At 44.0% G+C, this 18,504-nt stretch overlaps 2 protein-coding genes and 1 long non-coding RNA gene across 5 annotated transcripts; all 3 read right to left on the bottom strand.

Annotated features, from left to right (window-relative positions):
* Positions 1 to 6,770: 6,770 nt before the first annotated feature.
* Positions 6,771 to 9,076, bottom strand: LOC112271905. Of its 2 annotated transcripts, none has more exons than XR_002965439.1 (3): positions 8,099 to 9,076; positions 7,944 to 8,015; positions 6,771 to 7,085 (listed from the first exon to the last, which is right to left on the bottom strand). It is a non-coding gene; the product is annotated as an uncharacterized LOC112271905 (long non-coding RNA). The 2 variants fall into 2 exon arrangements; XR_002965440.1 differs by having other exon boundaries at positions 7,944 to 8,006.
* Positions 9,077 to 11,662: 2,586 nt separating this feature from the next.
* Positions 11,663 to 14,800, bottom strand: LOC100838907. The gene is made up of 2 exons (XM_010235482.2): positions 13,403 to 14,800; positions 11,663 to 11,953 (listed from the first exon to the last, which is right to left on the bottom strand). Exon 1 carries the CDS (start codon positions 14,679 to 14,681, stop codon positions 13,407 to 13,409), a length of 1,275 nt encoding a protein of 424 aa, XP_010233784.1. The 5' UTR covers positions 14,682 to 14,800; the 3' UTR covers positions 11,663 to 11,953; positions 13,403 to 13,406.
* Positions 14,801 to 15,706: 906 nt separating this feature from the next.
* Positions 15,707 to 18,294, bottom strand: LOC100827086 (tetratricopeptide repeat domain-containing protein PYG7, chloroplastic). 2 transcript variants are annotated; one of them, XM_010235480.3, is made up of 4 exons: positions 18,111 to 18,294; positions 17,636 to 17,931; positions 16,616 to 16,762; positions 15,707 to 16,220 (listed from the first exon to the last, which is right to left on the bottom strand). In XM_010235480.3, the coding sequence occupies exons 1-4, from the start codon at positions 18,241 to 18,243 to the stop codon at positions 15,936 to 15,938; spliced, it is 861 nt and encodes a 286-aa protein (XP_010233782.1). In that variant the 5' UTR covers positions 18,244 to 18,294; the 3' UTR covers positions 15,707 to 15,935. The 2 variants fall into 2 exon arrangements, with proteins under 2 accessions (XP_010233782.1, XP_003574268.1); XM_003574220.4 differs by having other exon boundaries at positions 17,636 to 17,934; positions 18,111 to 18,292.
* Between the last annotated feature and the right edge of the window lie 210 nt (positions 18,295 to 18,504).

The raw sequence follows: 18,504 nt of genomic DNA, 5'->3' as shown, positions 1-18,504 counted from the left end.
AGCTAGCTAGCTAGTGAGATAAAAACTAGATAAAAATGACAGGAGGACAAAAGAGGCTACAGTGATAGAAAAATAGAATTATAGCAATTTATGAAAATAAACTAACGAATCGATGTCATTTTCTTAAATAGCAGTAAAGTAGCTGCATAGTCATATATATAGTTCCAAAGGGAGACTAGTGGCATTATCATAAATTTCCCAAAACATATACTAAACCCTACAAGATGTACGTACCACACACTTCCAAAGCACATTCACCTTCGCATCAAAATATTTTTGCATAAGTTAATTAAATGCGCTTTTCACAAAGTTCTCACAAAATTTGCATGAAACGACAACTTCCTACATGAAGAATCATGATAGAAAAACACCACGCAAGCATAAACTAAATAAATAAGATTACCACTTCACTAGTGCATGTGAATTAAAGAAAATGTCTGCAAGCACTTCGTATATATGACAACAAACCTACGTACCACTTGATAAACTCGGTTTGGACCATGATGGTGGGAAGCCAAAGTAGGAGTGAACAGGGTTGGTGGCTTCAAGGCATGGTGCTCCTCCATAGACCTTCTTAAGTTCAGAAGTTTTGACGTCCAACGAAAATAGATCTTCTTCCCACCGTTGTTGAACGCCTTGAAGGAACAAGAATCCGTCAGTTTCACCCACAATAAAATAGCCGTATTCGGCGGGAGGCAGTGCTATAACAGTTTTGAGCTTCACACTGAGCTTCCCACCACTATTTTGCTGAGTGGTATGATAGAGATAAAATGAGCCGATCTGACTGTAATCCTCGACAGAGTAAACAACTCAAGGGCATCTTGTGTAGGCACAACGATGGAAGATTTGCCTATTCTCTCTTCAGGCAGATATCCATGAGCAGCATGTGGCGTCTGAAGAGGATGGTGGCAGTGGAAAACTCCATGGTGCTTGTGTCCAGCACAATTACCAAGTTGTCCCTACAAGGCGACGTCCAGTAAAAGCAGCCATCCAAGTAGTTAAAATTGGGCAAGAATTTCCAATTGGGCTTATTTAAGCTATAGAATGATCTCCAGTACTCGCGAGAAGCATGGTGCATATGTAGACACCATCGTCCTGCGGCGGAAAGGAAGACAAATATGACGAAGCTGCTGACATAGCTGGCCCAGCAGATCACCCTGAAGTCCCTGTCGTCCACGTCGTCGCCTGCGGCTGCGGGGACGAGCTTATGGCCGGATTCATGAACAAAACCATGCTCTTTCTGCAAGGCCGAATCCAGTACAGGGATGGGCGGGAGCAGCACGGATCTCCGGGAGACGGGGTCGCACACCGTGAAGACTTTGTCGGTGAGCGACAGGGGATCATGGCGCACCCCCGCGGTTGTTGATGTCGAGCGGCGGCGGGTGCACATGAGCAGGACGCGGCCGTCGCGGACGTCGCGGTGAGTCCAGTCGGTGAAATCGCCGCCATCGGGCTTGGGGACGAAGCCGGCGTACTTGAAATCGGCGGCGGCGGCGAAGGCGCGGGCGAGCGGGGCGGAATGGTGGGGGTCCGTGGCGGGCTGGAAGGTTCCTCCTTCGGTGACGAACCCGAGGAGCGGCGGCGGGTGGAGCTCGCGGAAGCGGCGGAGGAACGGGCGGGAGGTGATGATGCGGCGGAAGGCGGGGCTGGCGGTGGCGGCGCGGGCGAGGTCCTCCGGTGACGGCAGCCGGAGGAAGATCTCCTCCAGGATCTCGTCGAAGAGGCGGGTAGTCGCCGGCGCCATCCCTGGGGCCATGGAGGTGTGGAGGAATTAAGGGGCTCTCGCTGGATCGGTGGCGGCTAGGGTTTGGAGTTGGCAACGGCTGGCTAGGGAATGAGCGAATGGAACTTCGGACCCCAAAAGAATTCTCAGGGCCGGCCATAAGAAAATCTTTGGACCAACGGAATGATTTTTTATTGATTACTTTCCGACAATATCACAAGTCTATAGATTAGGTAAGTTAGTGGAAAATTTCCTTTTTGTCTTCCACATGTCTTCTTTGTCTCCTAGTTCTTGTGAAATTCTCCTGAAGCATCTGAAACCTAAGTTGGTATTTTTTTTTTAGATTAGAATATTCAAAATACTCCCTCCGTATTGAAATAAGTGACGTGAATTTGTATATACAGATTTTTATACAAATTCACGTCACTTATTTCAGGACGAAGGGAGTAATAAATATCACAATATTTGTTATTTTTATAAGCTATCACAATATATGTTTTAAGATTGGAATAATCAAAATAATAAATATGCAGAAGCCTTATAGGCTAATTATAAATATAGACTAAAAATATAGAGTAAATTTCACAAAAGCACACTTCTTGGGGTTAGGGTTACATCAAACCACAGTTATGACTGATATTCTCATAGGATTATAGTTTTGGGAGCATGCCTTCTCATAGAACCCAAATTGGGTAATTAAGGGCAACTAAGGGTATGTCCGACAAGTGGATCCCACCAGTAAGGTGACACATCAGACGGGCGAAACGTTTATTTGTCCACGTCAGCTTCCCACCTGACATGACCCGTTAAGCCCCTCTTTTACCTGCCTTGTACCTGGATCGGGTCGATTTTTTCCACTACCGACCGCAATTAAGGACGTAGACCACTAAGAAACCCCCACAATTACACATCGATCACAACAAATTTCTCCACATGGAAAAGCTAGGGTAAACCCCTGCAATGGAATGCGTGTGTGATACCAACCATTTACACAAAAGAGCTACACAAACTGATAAATTATAACATTGTCGTCCCCCACGACCTACATCAAGAAGAAACCCCAACAAATCCACGTCTATCACTATAGATATCCCCACATACAAAACATACGTCAACCAGCTGCCTCAACGAAACCCTAATGCACCAGCGGTGAGAAGTAAAAGGCATCAAGGGGAGGAGGAAACATACTCTAGTCCAGCGGTGGGATCGGTCCAACCGATCTTCATCGTCGCCATCGCTCACCGACGGCGGTTGCCCTTCTCGTCTCTCCCAGTCCGCCACCCCTCTCTCCAGTCTGAACTTCTTGCAAACTTATATTTCAAAATTAACACGCTATTTGTATTAAATGTACCTATATGGAGCAGCGAAGCTATCGCTAGCTAAAATTTATGACTAATATTAAAAACAGTAAATATGTAGAAGCCTTTTACCGCCAATTATAGTTAGCCGGAAAAAAAATACCACTGAGATGGATAACTATTATCTCCCTAGGTACTTGGAAACTGAGATTTATGGAGCATAGAAAAAGAGAAAGGCGGAGTCTCGTGATATGCTTTCTCATAATTAATTTAATCTTATGTACAGTTGGTGTATTTTTAACTTCTTCTAAAGTTATATTTCAAAATTATGACAACTTAATTATTTGTAGTGCATTGTTTAAGAACACACGAAAATGCATGGAAAATAACTTATTTGGAGCTTGTTCTTATTTGTGCGTGGTTGCCTCCAAATTGGGACAAATGTGTAGTTTGTATTAACCATCTCTTCTGAACACATGATTCTGAATCTGAACAATACACAAAAGATATCTTCATATTTCCTCAAGAATTTGAGAGATAAAGTCCGGTAGGGCATAAAAGAATTTTCAACGAGGTACGGTCTGATGTACGACATCTGTCTGAACTTCTCCAAAATACATATTTAGCTCAAGCTATTCCAGAGAATTATAGAAATTATAATTCCGACAACCCGATTCTGGTAATTAATCTAAAGAGAAAAATTAGGGCCTAGAGCATAAAAGCGAGATGATAAACTTGTTGAAGAGATCAAGTACCATAATAAGTAGCGATTCTCCCGGCACAACAACAATATATATGCATATAGTGCTAGACAAAGTCACCACATATTAGACAAAGTCTCTTACATGTTAGTGATAGACAAAGTCACCACAAGTGGTGAAGGCCATTTCCCCAGCACAACAACAGTATGTCTCTTACATACAGCAAGTTTTCATAGGTTCATATGAACCTAGGGTAACATATAGTTGTCTATCCATCTAGGTGGGATACTAGGCCTCTTTGGACTTTGCTTGGTTGTTGCAAAGCTAATGAAAATGTTTAGTGTAGTTGTTAACCTAATTATCTAGGTATATTTTTCACCATAGCTTTGAAAATATTCAAACCTAGGCTTAAAAAACAATGCTCTTATCTAATTAACTAGAGCTTTTTTTCACCTGAAACATGACTCAATGCTTGGTTTAGATATTCTAAACAAGAGTATATTATGTTCAAAAATAAGTTTAGTTGGTCAACCAAAAGTTTCAGATATGTTCAAACTAGAAGGACTGAAAGTTTGGAAGGAAATACTCACCACGGGAAAAAGGAAGTTTGCCGAGTGCCCTACTATTTGCCGAGTTCATTTTGTCGGGCACTCGGGATACCATCTATACGACGAGTGCCGAAAAGACACTCGTCATACAGATGGTATGGCGAATGCCGTTAAATGGCACCCGGCTTAATTATACCTATATGCCGAAGGGATATACGGCGTGTGCTGTTTGCCGAGTGCGGTACTCGGCTTAACCATATGCCGAGGCACTCGGCGTATAAACTGTCTCGTGTAGTGACTAAATTTTTGCCCCACGCCCTATTTTGATGAGAGCAACAATTATTATTTTCCTGGTAAATTTTGAAGAGCCTATAAAACATATGCAAGTGCTTTTTGTGTTGTACTATTAAAATTTGGTAGCATTCATTGGGAGTGCACGATAGACTTTATTTTAAAATTCAAGTTATAGGCTTGCCTACTACTGTAGCTTTTCAGGAGATGCGCAACATACAAAATAATTCAAAAGACGGTCCTATGCTATAGGTTATCCTTTAGTTCATGTTCATGTTTATACTAATGTGCATGGAACTCTACTTATGTGGCTAGCTCATATCTCGAAAACGTCATATATGAACCAAATGCTTCTACTTTAGGTCCGGCTATAAACCCGGTCCAGAAAAATCTCTCTCAGATAGTCACCCTTAACATGTCTTTGCTTAAATCCCTTAACGTACTTGACGTTTCTGATAAATATTACTCCCTCCGATCCATAAAAAGTGTCGCCCATTTTGTACTAAGTGGGCAACACCTTTTATGGATCGGAGGGAGTACAAGATCCGGGTAGCATTTGACAGCACTATCTTCCAATCCTCAAGGGCACCAGATATGCATGGCTTAAATAATAGCAGTGAGTTCATCCCTGTGGATATAAATAATTACAAGCAAGAAATAAACTTTTTCCTGTGAGAAAAAACAAAAAATAAACCGTGTGAATAATCAAATAAAAATAGTTGCTTACCATGTTTCAAAGTAAGGCCTCTTGTGCAAAATCGATATAAAGTTAAGTCAAGACTAAAGGCCCATATACGCTAGCTGCTCATGCTTTGAAATAATCCTATATATAGATATATTATATGATAGGTTGGGAGCATTGTATGCAAAATTAAGCCTACTATTGAATACTGAATACAGCTTAGAATCAAAGACGCGTGTAAACTGCTCATTAATTCATGCTTCAGGAGAGTCCCAGAGAAACGAAATTCAAGTTTTTGGCCAACAGTCTGTGGATTCCTCACCTCCCATGCAATCTTCCTGCAGTTCTTTGGTCAACGATGCTACTCAATATCCTTCAGAGAATCTGGACAGCGAGGAATTCAAATATTTTCTCCAATGATGATGTTTCGCTCCCTCAATCCTAGCGACTCATTTGTTGACGACTTAACCCTTTGGTCTTCTAGATTGAAATGCAATGCTCAAATGATAGTCGCCGGTCTGTGGCATGACTGCATCTTCTCTCTCTTTTTTGTTTTGTTTTTGCGATCAGTTTATCTCCTCTCTCTTTTGAACCACAAATGTATACAAAAAAAGAATATAGCCACAAGAACGTAAATCTTAACCAACTAATGCATAGGTTATGCCGCCTTCCTTTGCCGTACATTCCACCGAATGTTTTGTTAAATACCAGGGTAATTTATGAAAATGTTTCTCCTTCGAAACTGTGACTATGCCAGTACTACTTTACTGCTATCTATTAAAATACCATCAACACTTTTGCCATCGACAAGCGTTACCGTGAAGCCAAACCAGTTTGAACGTACCGAGATTGAGTGAAAGGTCTAAAATACCCTAGTTGTGGAAGAGAAGGAATGCCCTTGTTAACTGTGGAATGGGAGGACGAATGGCGTGTGTTTGTTATTATATGGCGCCCACTACAATGTTCTAAGTTCTGCTGGTATATATGTGTTATCTTGTATGTTATTATATGGAGTAAATAATTGTTGTAGTTCTCGGAAACTCAAAAACAGCAAGTAAAAGAAGAATTAGAACTGAAACTGAACTGCTCTTGCCTCAGTATTGGATAACAATTAAACTTGTAGTTAGCATGAACTGTCTCTTCCGACTTCCTGTCACATGATTCGAAAACAGCAAGCACAAGAAGATATTGAAATTTCATGGCCTTGTTGAACAACCGTGCTTATGATTCAAAAACAACAAGCACAAGAAGAATTTGAATCGAAGTTTCATGGCTTGTTGAACAATGCAGAAAAGATCTCTTCACATCTCCACAAGGAATTTGAGAGGGATAAAGTTCGCTCAGGACACAAACAGGTTTTCAGTGAGGTCCGAGCTTATATTTGTCTGTACTTCTCCAAAATTCATAATCCATCTGGTTTTTTTACCATTAGGAACGAAAAGTAAATTCCAAACCATAATGCAATCAAACTTTACATCAACTAATCCATCTGTTTTTTTACCATTAGCAACAGCAGGAAAATACAAACCATACCTCCTGGTTTTGCTAACACAAGTAAACTAAATACAAACAATCCAACATCATCACATCCGCCACGAGTACAATATATTGTAGAATTACAACGAATATAATTAATTAGAGGGACAATCTTCCCCTTTTTATTGCTCCTGATATTACATGCAGGGCTAGGCTCATCCGGAGGAGTTAATTTCAGAGATTGTGGCAGGGAAGAGACTGAAATACTAGCTAGCTTCAACTAGCTGGTTGGATCCAATAATGCAATCGTCTAATCTTTTTCTCTAGTCCCTTTGCTGGTAGTCCTTTTTTCCACCTTTGCCAAAGCTGTGATAAAATACAATAGGAGAAAATTGTGAAAAGGAGATATGTGAAAGCAAAAGCAGAAGCTACCGGGATAGAAAATAGGAAACGATGACAAGAAGGACAGAAGAGGCTACAGTGCGAAGCGAAGATGTAAAAAGAGAAGTGTAGCATTAATGGAAAAAATGAAAAGAAAACTAAGAGATCGATGACATTTTCATAAATAGCAGAAAAACAGCCAGATATATAGTCATAGTTCCAGAGGAGACACTAGTGGCATTATCATAAATTTCACAAAATATTAAACCCTACAAGATGAACGTATAACACTACCAAAGGACATTTACTCCTAAATCTTCCCAATGTAGCCAACTTTCAGCATGAGCCACCTGTCATAAAAGAAAAGGAAAAAAGGCCTATAGAGCGAGTCCTAACACGTAAGCAAATCTTACCAAGACTCCTACGCCAAGGGCAGCGGCAGTGGATTTATCAAAGAAATAGGTATCAGATCTTGTTGCATATGTTTTCTCTAAGTTTATTAAATGTGCTTTTGACAAGTTCTCACAGTAGCATGAAACGATCACAGTAGCATGAAACGACAAACTTCCTACATGAACAATCAGGATGTAGAAAAATGCATTTCGCGGTACTAAACAATCTTGTTCCGTATTTGCCCTATCGCTAGATAGAAAACGACCATGACAATTTCACTACTTTTGACAAAATCAAACAGTAGCATAAAACAACAACTTCCTACATGAACAATCATGATACAAAATACCACACTAGCATGCATAAACTAAATAAGATATTAGCACTTTGATCAGTGGAGGGCATGTAAAGAAAATATCTGCAAGCACTTAGTATGACAAAGAAACATACCATTTCATAAACTCGGTTTGGACAATGGTGGTGGGAAGCCAAAGTACGCGTGAACAGGTTTCACTGCATAAACTAAATAAGATATTAGCACTTTGATCAGTGGAGGGCATGTAAAGAAAATATCTGCAAGCACTTAGTATGACAAAGAAACATACCATTTCATAAACTCGGTTTGGACAATGGTGGTGGGAAGCCAAAGTACGCGTGAACAGGTTTCACTGCATTAAGGCGATATGGTGCTCCTCCATAGACCTTCTTAAGTTCAGAAGTTTTGACCTCCAACGAAAAGAGATCTTCTCTATCGGAACTAAGTCGTACATAATCATTCCCCAATGAATCTGCTGCCCACCTTTCATCCTGCTGAGCTTCTCGAAGGTATCGAAGGAACAAGAATCCCTCAGTTGCACCCACAGTAGAACAGCAAGCTCCAGGAGGCAATTCTATAACAGTTTTGAGCTGACATTCATTGGAAGAGTCGCCACTCGTTTGCTGGGTGGTATGATAGAGATAAGGTGAGACATCCTGACTGAAATCCTTGACGAGAGTAAACATCTCGAGGGTTCCTTCCGTAGGCACAACAATGGAAGTCATATCAAGGATGCGGTCAGGCATGTTTATGAGCTGCATATGGTTGCTGAAAGGGATGTTGAGACTGGAGAACTCCATATTCCTTGTGTCCAGCACAAGCACCTTGTTACTCCAAGGCGACGACGTCCAGTAACAGCGGCCACCAAAGTAGGTAAAATTGGACAACAACCTCGAAGCGGGCTCCTCAACTTTGACAAATGATCCCCAGTCGGGAGAAGCATGCACACGCCACTGTCCAGTGGCGGAAGAGAAGACCAATAAAACTAACCTGCTCTGGCAGTTCGCCCAGCAGATCACCTTAAACGCCGTCTCGCCCTCGTCGCCGCCGCCGCCGTTGGGGACGAGCTTCTGATTGGATTCAATAAGCTTGCCGTGCTGGGCCTGGAGGGCCGTGTCATCCAGAGGCAGCGGTGGGAGAAGCACGTGTCTCCGGGACACGGGATCGCACACCGCGAAGACCTTGTCGGAGAGCGAGTGCGGATCGACTGTCGGCCCAAAGGGGCGGGCTTCCGTTCCCCGCTTGCCCCCGATTTGCCGGAAATGGATGCGGGTGCGCGTGAGCAGCACGCTGCCGTCCCGGACGTCGCGGTGAGTCCAGGGGGTGAACGCGCCGCCGCGATCTGGCTCCGGGACGAAGGCGTAGGTGAAATCGGCGGCGGCGGCGATGGCGCGGCCGAGCGGGGCGGAGGGGTTGGGATCCGCGGCGGGGCGGAAGCCGCCGCCTTCGGTGACGAGCCCGAGGAGCGGCGGCGGGTGGATCTCGCGGAAGCGGCGGAGGAAGGGGCGGGAGGTGATGACGCGGCGGAAGGCGGGGCTGGCGGCGGCGGCGCGGGCGAGGTCCTCCGGTGTGGGCAGCCGGAGGAAGATGTCCTCCAGGATCTCGTCGAAGAGGCGGGTAACCGGAGCCATCGTCCCTGGGGCCATGGCCGAGCGCGATCGATCTCCGCCGCCGCCGGGGTGTGGAGGAAGACGGGGCTCGCCTGAGCGGTGGCTAGCTAGGGTTTGGACGGGTTTGGTAACGGCTAGGGAATGAGCGAATGGAAATGCGTTGCAGGACGCGGGCGTTTAAAAAGGGCGCCGGCCTCACTTCAATTTTTATTCACAACTGTTGGATCATCTCAAAGAAAAAGGAAAGAAAATCAGTGTGGGTAGCATTTCTTTTATGTGTACGCAAATTGTCGCAGTATTGTTGTCTGTCCAAAAAATTCAAAAATGTTGCGACATTTCGAACACATGAATGCGACATAGAGTATTTTTTTATGCACGCAACTAATCCTCAGAGATTGCAGCAAATCTATTAGAAAAATAATTACAGGATCGCACGGTCCACGGTAGCTAGCAGACTTTTTTTCTTGTGCCCACCGATATAATCTGGCAAAATTATTTGTATTCGTAGAAAAATAATTACAAGATAAAAAAAAATAACTTTGCAGCATCAACACTAGCTTTGCAAGGGACAACGGAATAGTTGCAACATGTCGGGTTGTATAAGTAGCAAAAACATACATGATCTTGCAATATTTCAAACTAACCTTTGCAACATATGGAAAAAATCTCAAATAGCTAACTGTTTAACATCCACGTTTTTAGGAATAGACCATAACATATGCACCTCAGGCTCGCCGTGTTCGTCGGTGCTTGTTGTGGTCAGATCTTGTGAGCCAAAATCATTCCTCCTGGCATGCCATTCTCCCCCGAGCTCGATAGCCAGCGAAACTTTTTTTCAAAATATATCAAATAAGTATACTAGGAAAATATATATAACATGCTTGATTTAATTAAAGCTAATTTAGATTCTTAGATGTTGGCGTATTTTTCTATAAACTTGGTCAAAATTTGAAAAGTTTGACTTGGGACAAAACTATAGGACTTCAACATTTAGGAACAGAGGGAGTACTTTGCAAATCAGGTCATGCCGTCATCCTCGCTTGGCTAGGTTTCCTGCCATGAGCACCTTATCATGGGCAACAAACCATGTACGTAGAAAAGAATTTGCATTTTGGCTCCACGTAGACTTTTCGAATCTTGTCTGAATTGAAGGGGTGTAGCGACCATCAGAACCAGGCTTAACAAGGTAGTTTTTTTTTAAGATTCTATTTTTTTAGGGGTTTTAAGAATCTTTAGTGGAAGGTAGCCTTTTTTTTAGGGGGCAGGAGAAGGTAGCTTTTTTTTTAGAAATGAAGAAGGTAGGTTTTTTTGAGAATCACCTGTAACTTTATTAAACTTGATAATCGTTATAGATACGGTGTTCCGGATGATACCCTAAAAGTACAGATCGTCGAATCACAAAATCATCACTAGGACATCAGACAAGAACTCCAAAGCCACAAAAGACCATACCAACGAAAGCAACATGACACGCTAACAAAAACTCATCAAATCCGCATGAATGGATTTGCGAGGACATAAACTCAACATCCGCAAGATCAGATACATCGAGCATGCGGTGAGTAGAGCTCTCTGGCCCTGTGACATGGCCCGAGCAGGCACAACCGCAACAGAAGAACCAGAATACTTTTATTCTCGACGGCATCGCGCATCCTCTGCCATAACTTTGTCGATTTAGACCACACGAGTCAAAAACTAAACAATTCTAGATGTGTATAGGAGGACCTGAGGTCCCCCCACCTCACAGCGCCAAGATGACGGCAGGAGACGAAGGAAACTGACGAAATTCCGAAGGTGAAAACAATCTAATTCAGAACCCTAATTTTCTCCTCTGCGGCGCGTAGCTTGGTCCTTCCCGTCTCACCGTAGTCAGGACACGACGGTCCGCTGGGGCCTGGGAACGCATTTTCCAGGCCATGGCCAGGCCCAGGGAAGGGCAAGAAGGGCGATGGGCCCCAAAAATGAAAAACCGCCTGAAAGGGCCAAGCCCAGAATATAGGCCCAACAACAGCGTTTTCGAGTCCCGACCGGTTTCAGTTAGAAATCTAATCACCCTCGAGTTCTCAAAAAAAAAAACTAATCACCCTCGTTCTTTGAAAAATAAATAATCACCCTCTTTCTGGAAGAGCAAAATCGACGTGATTTAAAATATCACGGGCGGACGCGACGCTTCATTCTTCTGATGCCGTCAGACTCCAGTTAATTGCTTGGTTAATTTGCAGATCAAATCCTTTTAGTCTCCATTTTGTTTTTGAGTCAAATCTCAAATTTAGCGATTGATGATATAAGTAGCGATTCTCCCAGCACAATTACTGTCTGTCTCCTGTACATACATACTAGTGCTACACAACAAATTGTCCTTGCTAACAGCATGTTCCTGGCTTAAATAAGCTTAACAGTAACACATGATTATTTTTCTGATAAACAGTAGTGCATCCAGCGAGCATAGTTGCAGTCTTCCATCTATATCCTCCACGGCGCCGGCCGGATGCATGGCCCAAATAACAGACCCCAAAAACGAAGTGAATTCAACCCTGCAGATATAAGTTTGAAAGAGTCTCAGAGCCATGTTATGGCAGTTTGGGAGCAGCATACGCAAAAATTAGGCCTTGTATGCAAAATGTACAGACATGCAGCTTAAGAGTAAAAGGTGCATATGCTGCTAATTCATGCTAAAGAGTCCCATGGCAATGGTATTCCACCTTTTTGAAGCAAAGTACAAAAAAATACCAGAAAAATAACATTTGTGTGGTAAATGAAAAGCCTCGAGGCCATCAAACATTAACCAACATGATTCACTGCAAGTCTTCTGCTGAGCATAATCGGTTCCACTGGATGAAGTGTATATGCAGTACAATTCCAAAAGACATATGCCCTCCTGTCCAAAAAAATTTACTACATGTAGCCTACTTTTATCATGAGCCACTTGTCATAAAAGAGAAAGAAAAAGGCGTAAGATAGTGGGTCCTAAGTCTCGCAAGGCAAATCTTACAAAGACTCCTAGGTTCTGGCAGTGAGCAAACCAAGCTAGGTTCTGATCAAGTTGGCTTGAATTAGATTCTAACCTCAAGGGAACAAAATCAGTTGGAGGAAGCTAAACAAGAGGTCAACAGAATTAATACCACTAGGCTAAAGCTTCAGATTGCCTCCAATAGACTTTATATAACATCAAAACTAGCAAACTTCAAGAGGCTCTAATCAAGCATTCAAGCCTGAGATTTGACTTGAATAGGATTAACTGGGGTGGCATTCAAACCAGCATAATCAGACCCAGCATGGACCGACGGATGGGCAGGAAAAACTCAGACAGGGTTATCTCAGAGGATCAGAGTTGCAGCCGACCCAAGCAGGCTTCATGCCAAATTTAGTGAGATTTGCAAAACCAATGGTTCGTGTTTGTTGGACAAGGATGTGAATGAAAATTGAAGTTTGCGTCAATGGCAAGGGCCCTAACATCTATCTTCTATGGCCCCATCTGAGGCTTTGCACTAAGGCGCTAATCTTCTTCACTGGCAGGGTATATGTTTTAAGTAAGGTTGCTTCATGATTAGTGCTGTTAACTAGGTGGGAAAATCTCAAGGTCGTTACTTTCCACGGGGACTCACAAATAACAGTTTGGTTTTCCAAACGAAGCATTCAGACTAGAGATCGCACTTATATAAGTTTACTGTGGGTCCATGTTTGTCTAGTTTTTTCCCTCAAAGGTAATACATTGCCTACAAAAGGTCTCCAGGTGATGCAAATTTAGTGGGATATAAATGTCTTGTCTGTAGTTTTTTTTCTTTATATGCCTAGTCGCTTGGAAATTGTTGAACAGAACAGAGAACATCCATGACTAGAAGTTCTACCCATAGCATTCGATAACTTCCTGCATGAACAGGATAGCAAAATACCACAAACATAAACAAGCTTACCAGTTCTAGTTGAAAGAACCTAAAGAAAATATGATAGGTTGCAAGCACTTAGCATGACAACAAGCTTACCACTTCATATACTTGGTTTAGACAGCGATGGTGGAAAGCCAAAGTACGAGTGCACACGTTCGTGGTTGAAGTATGCCTTTGTCATCCTACAAATCTTCTTCAGTTCTGAAGTCCGGACCTCCAATGAAAAATAATCTACAGGCCAAGTTTCCAGCCGCTCGGTTTCATCATCACAGTCCAGCTCAGATGCAGTGCCTCCGAGGAATAAGAATCCCTCAGCTGCGCCCACGGTAAAATAGTGATGCTGGTGAGGCAACGATATAACATTTGTCAGCTGCCAATGTTCACTGTTATTTTGCAGAGTGGTGTGATAGAGACAAGACGGGCCATTTGGAGTGACATCTTCAACAAGAGAAAACAACTCAAGGGCTCCTTCTGTACCCACTACAATGCCAGGCAGACTTCTGCTCGTGCCAGGCCGAAATCCGCTGTACATAGCGTGTCCATAGGGTACCTCGCCTATATGGAAGCGGGTGGTATAGTTGATAGTGGAAAACTGAATTCTTTCCATGTCCAGCACAAGCAACTTGTCCAACCAAGGCGCCGCCGAGTACATGCAACCGCGCACGTAGTCAAAACATGACAAGCCACGACATCCATGATAGGAACAGTTGCGCAGTCCATGTGGGCGGTCGGTGCCCAAAGAACTCCAGCTAGGAGATGCAGCTATACGCCATTGCCGGGTGTCGGACGAGAAGACAAAGGCGACCACCTTGGATTTGAAGCTCGCCATGCATATCACTTTGAATGATGTCTCATCCCCATCATCGCCAACGGGAGCAAGGACGGGAGCCAATTCAGCCGGGGCTCCTTCCTGGACGGCTAGGTCGTCATCAGGTAGAGGTGGGAGCAGCACGTAGCGCCGTGACAAGGGATCGCACACGGCGAATGCGATCCTGACGGTTCTCCCCGGGGTTCTGCAATTGAGGAGGACGCGGCCATCGCGGACGTCGCGGGGATGCCAGGGGCTGAGCCACCCTTGCTTGGGCTTGGGGACGAAGGAGTAGGTGAAATCGGCGGCGTCGAGGAGCGCGCGCGCGAGCCGGGCGGAAGGGTGGGGCGCCTCGGCGGGGCGGAAGCCGCCCGCGTCGTCGTTGATGAGGCCGAGGAGGGGAGGCGGGTGGCGCTTGCGGAAGCGGCGGAGGAAGGCGCGCTCGGTGATGACGCGGCGGAAGGTGGCGCAGGCGGTGGAGACGCGGGCGAGCGCATCCGGGGTGGGCAGGCGGAGGAAGATCTCCTCCAGGATCTCGTCCAAGAGGTGCGGCGCCGGCGGGACCATGGCCGCCGGTGTGGAGAGGAAGGGGATCGGTGGTTAGGGTTTGGTCGGAGTTGGCACCAAGTGGAGAATGGAGCTCAGCTAGAGAAAAGAAAAAAAAAATGAAACTTGGGCCCTTGGAATTTGGATTGACAAAGATACCACACCTCCTCTTTTTTTAAATAGCACTACAACATATTCAGTGAAAACTTTTATTCAATGCAATACCAACCGGCCCAAATACAAATCGTCGGTAAAATACGGTATTAATAGGAATAAAGCGTATATGATATTATTTTCTAATGTTTGTTGTTTAATTTTCCTACTAAATGAGGCATATATGTCATTTCATATTCAAAACGCGAAACGCCTTATAGATCCGCAATCTAGCGCTTTATAGGATTTATAGGTTTTCGAAAGCCTCCGCGAAATGCTTTCAAGCGCGATTTAAAATCTTGCTTTTTAGTCAAGATGGACCCACTACCACCGTTCTTTGGAAGCAGCTTATTTTGCTTTTTAGGGGTTTGGGTGTTTACCCCTAAAATCAAGTCAATTTATGTTGTACTCCCCCGTTCCATAAAGAACGGCGCGGTTTTGAACTAGTTTAGAATAAAACTGCACCAATCTTTATGGAACGGAGGGAGTACATATTTTCACACCTTCTAAAATAATAGGTAGTGCTACCCTTTTTTTAGTGCAAGTGTAGTTTGTTTTGCTTTTTGACCCGGTTTGGAATGTTATGTTTTTGTGAAGTTATTTAGTTCAAGTATAGCCTGCACAAAAAGTACAACAATTCAAGCAGAACCTTTGGTTTTTGAGTTGAATTAAATAGCAGCCTCTCTCACTACAACAATTCAAATAAGACCTAAACACATGTCAATCTATGTAATCCCCCGTCCCAAAATAAGTGACGTGGATTTGTATGGACGGAGTGAGTACATGTTTTTCACACCTTAAATGAAAAGGCAGCACTCCAGCCGTTTGATAAAAAAAATGATTCTAAATAGGACACGATCGCTACGTCCAGAATTAATAAACACAAGGTAACCTAGAAATAACAGTTAGTGGGAAGATATATACTTTGGCTATCTCAATGTGTCTCTGACATTGCTTAGATGAGTAATGCTGACCCCGAAAGCAAATTCTACAACCAGCAGTTCAGTTCAGAGGGATCACACACCGCCAATGCTACATACAAACAGCTTTCTCATCAGGTTCACAAATGCTACTGTTCAAAACTGAGGAAACCGTTATTTTGTTTGGATTCAGCATTGCAGGCTATCGCTTATCTGTAGTTTTCACTGGTACCCCCTTGTACATGCCCACACGCGACTTCAGGTCGTCTCGACGCGGCCTCGCAACCTTGTTGTTTGGATCAAAGAGCAGTACCTCCTCGAATGCCCTCAGGGCTGACTTGAGGTCCTTCTGCTGCTCGTATGCATCGCCAAGGTTGTTCCACGCCGTCACGTAGCCTGGCTGGAGCTCCACGGCCTTCTCAAATTGCTTGATTGCCTTGTCGAGTTTGTTCTCTCGCTTGTAGCTCACCCCCAGGGCATTGTACACCTGGTGGTCAACACAGTAAAACTGTTTCAGATAAGAACAGTAGGTTGGTTTCCAGAACATGGCTATGTTCTTTTGGAATGCATAAGCACACAGTTGGAGAGCATATATCTATAACAGATACTTTACACAAGAAAAACAGGAAAAAAAGAGAAAGAAACACCAATGTTTCTGATGTAGTTCTTCAATGGCAAATTGCACCTTTGGTCAAAAAGGGAAAAAGTTTCTACATAACCATGATACCAACCTAACCACACCACTGTTTCCTATGAAAGCGCATATTTTGTATGGTAACAGTATCGATGTCACATGTCATTACAGAGGAAAGGTAACTTTACTGCCGGCTTGATTCAAAATGCAGAAAACAAATACCTAGTAGTTACTTCAGGATATCTGACCTGTGCAAGATCTTGCTCATCTCTGTCCCATTTTTGAATTGCTTGCTGTAGATATTTTATAGCTGCAGGGTAAAACTTTCTCCGTAGCATGACTGCTCCAAGCTCAAATAGTTCAGTAGCGCTTCCAGAACCGCTTCTCACTTGTTCCTATAGCCAAACATGGTGGATTTCGGTACATCACATTCACAAATGATAGGCCGCCATATAAGACATAGCATAGGAATACAATGTTCACTATCAAGCAAGTAACATCACTAACCAGAAGATGAATCAACTAATCAGTACATGCAACGAACTGCTAGCATGACACATGGATTTGCACATCTAATGAGTACAGGAATCCAAAAGATAAACAGGTACTTTCGCGCTCAGAACCAACAAATTGCAAGGATTGACCACAAGAAAGGGATTTCCAGACTCCAAATAGATATTTTAGAAAGACTACATGTACATTGACATGGAAGTAATAACATAAATCCAATTAGCACATCAAACTACATACATACAAACCCAAGGTCACAAAAAAGGACTAAGCTTAAAAAAATACCAAGCGACTTAGAATCTTAGAAATAGTAGTATGATTAGTTGATTACGTATGACATCCCAACAACAAATATAGTGGAGATAGGCTTTCATGTAGCAAGTTGCCTTTAGTGGAGAGAGGTGGGATGGCAGACAGTACATCAACACCAAATCCAATATTTAGAGGAGAAATGAGTAAGATTAACTTTGTACCAAGTGATGTGAATTTTACCTTTCTGCTAGACATAATTTGATGTTTCTGTGCCTAGATATTGTTCTGGCATAATAACTAAGCTATATGAAACAAAACACTTTCAGCCAACTATTGCAACGCAGTCTAAGATTTCACATAAGAAGCAATAGCAAAAATATGGTTTTGCTTCACAAGTTGACAACCGATTAAGTCCTTTTTCCATTATCTATATCAAACTGAATTTTCCCACATAAGAAGCAAAAAAGCAAAAACATGGAGTTGAAAAACATTTGCAGCATGCTCACCTGCAAGTCCTTGGCAGAAAGATCAAGCTCTCTGCGGACGAGAACCTGACGGATGACGAAGAAGGTGCCGGTCCCAAGCAGACCGAGCAGTATGAGCAGATAAGAAAGCTGGATCCCCAGCTCAAACAGCTCCCCGACCTCGTAAACCATGTTCAACGTTGCCCCCCCTTCACTAGACTGTGCAGACTCCGCGAAACTCAACCACGCCGTCGCACCACAGGGGAGCGCAGCACCAAGTTGCTGCAGCAAGTCCCTGTTGCTCCTCCGATCCTTGTCACAAGGGCGACACGGCGCTTCTGCTGTGAAGAAGGCCACATCATACGACACATGCTTACATCAGTAAGTGAACTAAGGGCGGAGGATTTTTGCCTCAGTTACGAATTGGCGAATATTAAGGAGATGAAACGGGGAGCTAAAGGGCGGGGATCTGTTCGTGCGGTGACGGGAGCGAGAGAAACGCGGGGGAGATAGATACCTGCGGCGGAGGCGCTCGCACGAGGAGGAAGACGAGAGACGGAGCGAAGGGGCTGGGGCGCTGCTCGGCAGCGGGATGGGAAGGGAGCGGTGGCGGCGCTCGCTCGAAGACGAAGACAAGCGACGGGGTTCATGTTTCCCAGGTCTGTCTGAGCTCGTCCGAACGGCACATTTCGAATTCCACGTTATCCTCTTCCTTTCCCATTGCACGTCTTGTTCCCCGCTAATCCTGGCCAACGGACCGGCCCGGCACGAGATGGCGACGGCCCAGCACGTCGTGCCGTGCCAGTTTAGCTGATGGGTCTGATCTAAAAAAGGCCTGGCACGCGGTCATTTCGGGCCTGGCCCAGCGGTCTGAAAAAAACTGGCATGTGGTAGGTTTCGTGCCTGGTCCG

Source organism: Brachypodium distachyon, chromosome 3 (genome assembly GCF_000005505.3).
Source record: "Brachypodium distachyon strain Bd21 chromosome 3, Brachypodium_distachyon_v3.0, whole genome shotgun sequence".
Taxonomy (NCBI): domain Eukaryota; kingdom Viridiplantae; phylum Streptophyta; class Magnoliopsida; order Poales; family Poaceae; genus Brachypodium; species Brachypodium distachyon.
Note: the sequence above shows the minus strand (reverse complement) of the source record. Positions and strands in the feature narration are given on the sequence as shown.

Excerpts from the sequence above, each read along its gene's own strand:
- LOC100827086 (XM_003574220.4), bottom strand. The coding sequence starts at position 18,243 with ATGAACCCCGTCGCTTGTCTTCGTCTTCGAGCGAGCGCCGCCACCGCT. Across the intron at positions 17,935-18,110 it reads TGCGAGCGCCTCCGCCGCAG|CAGAAGCGCCGTGTCGCCCT; the intron begins GTATCTATCTCC and ends CCTTCTTCACAG. Across the intron at positions 16,221-16,615 it reads ATGAGCAAGATCTTGCACAG|GTGTACAATGCCCTGGGGGT; the intron begins GTCAGATATCCT and ends GTTGACCACCAG.
- LOC100838907 (XM_010235482.2), bottom strand. The coding sequence starts at position 14,681 with ATGGTCCCGCCGGCGCCGCACCTCTTGGACGAGATCCTGGAGGAGATC.